Here is a 1,070-nt window from a genome sequence, read left to right as displayed (position 1 = left end):
CTGCACTCCAGCCTGGGCGACAGAGCGAGACGCTGTCTCAAAAAAAAAAACAAGAAAATATATTGGTCTTCTCCTCTTTCCCACTCCATCTCTCATGCCCTCCTCCCGCCATGTGTGAGATCAGCGGAGTGGCAGCGTCCCAGCCAGTGAGTGAGAAGCAGTCGGCAGCTGAGCTAGACCTCGTCCTGCAGCGACATCAGAATCTCCAGGAAAAGCTGGCAGAAGAGATGCTAGGACTGGCCCGGAGCCTCAAGACCAATACGCTGGCCGCCCAGAGTGTCATCAAGAAGGACAACCAGGTGTGGAGACTGGGGGAGCTCTCCAGCCTCTGCCCTGAGGAATCAGAGAAGGCTTCCCAGCACAGGAGCATGGTGGCTGGGGCTTTGTGGGATGAATAGGAGTTTTGTAGAAGGTAAAAATGGCATTTCCTGCCGAGGGCACAGCACCAGCAAGCGACAAGAGGTGCAGGCCAGCCCCAGGGAAGTAGAAGCTATTCAGGCCCCAGTCCTGTTGACACCCTTTCTACCTTCCCTGCAGACCCTGTCACACTCACTGAAAATGGCAGACCAGAACCTGGAGAAGCTGAAGACGGAGTCAGAGCGGCTGGAGCAGCACACGCAGAAGTCAGTCAACTGGCTGCTCTGGGCCATGCTCATTATCGTCTGCTTCATCTTCATTAGTATGATCCTCTTCATTCGAATCATGCCCAAACTCAAATAAAGACCCCCGCCCACCTTGTCTGTCTGCCTTCTGTCCCCTGTCCCCATCCAGCAATGCCTTTCAGGGTGGGCAATGAGATGGGAGGGTCTTTGGAGGTCCCTGAAGAGCCACCGAGAGTGTGTGAGCAGGGAAAGAAGAACCTCAGCACCAGATGCGAGGGCTCACGCCTGGAATCCCAGCACTTTGGGAGGCCAAGGCAGGTGGATCACTTGAGGCCAGGAGTTCGAGACCAGCCTGGCCAACGTGGTGAAAACCCGTCTCTACCAAAAACTACAAAACTCAGGCGGGCATGGTGGCACATGCCTGTAGTCCCAGCTACTTGGGAGGCTTAGGCACGAGAATCGCTTGAA

At 55.3% G+C, this 1,070-nt stretch overlaps 1 protein-coding gene across 1 annotated transcript; it reads left to right on the top strand.

Annotated features, from left to right (window-relative positions):
* The first annotated feature begins 7 nt into the window (after window positions 1-7).
* On the top strand, window positions 8-738 carry LOC108525429 (vesicle transport protein USE1-like). Its single transcript, XM_017866405.1, has 2 exons — window positions 8-299; window positions 538-738. Exons 1-2 carry the CDS (start codon window positions 111-113, stop codon window positions 718-720), a joined length of 372 nt encoding a protein of 123 aa, XP_017721894.1. The 5' UTR covers window positions 8-110; the 3' UTR covers window positions 721-738.
* The last annotated feature ends 332 nt before the right edge of the window (window positions 739-1,070 follow it).

The sequence above is a fragment of the Rhinopithecus bieti genome, unplaced genomic scaffold (genome assembly GCF_001698545.2).
Source record: "Rhinopithecus bieti isolate Rb0 unplaced genomic scaffold, ASM169854v2 scaffold_50833, whole genome shotgun sequence".
Classification (NCBI taxonomy): domain Eukaryota; kingdom Metazoa; phylum Chordata; class Mammalia; order Primates; family Cercopithecidae; genus Rhinopithecus; species Rhinopithecus bieti.
This window is presented reverse-complemented; position numbering and strand designations above follow the sequence as displayed.

What these genes read in the sequence shown, in the direction of transcription:
- LOC108525429 (XM_017866405.1), top strand. Translation starts at nt 111, where the DNA reads ATGTGTGAGATCAGCGGAGTGGCAGCGTCCCAGCCAGTGAGTGAGAAG. An exon ending in TCATCAAGAAGGACAACCAG is followed by an intron (nt 300 to 537) that starts GTGTGGAGACTG and finishes CCTTCCCTGCAG; the next exon opens with ACCCTGTCACACTCACTGAA.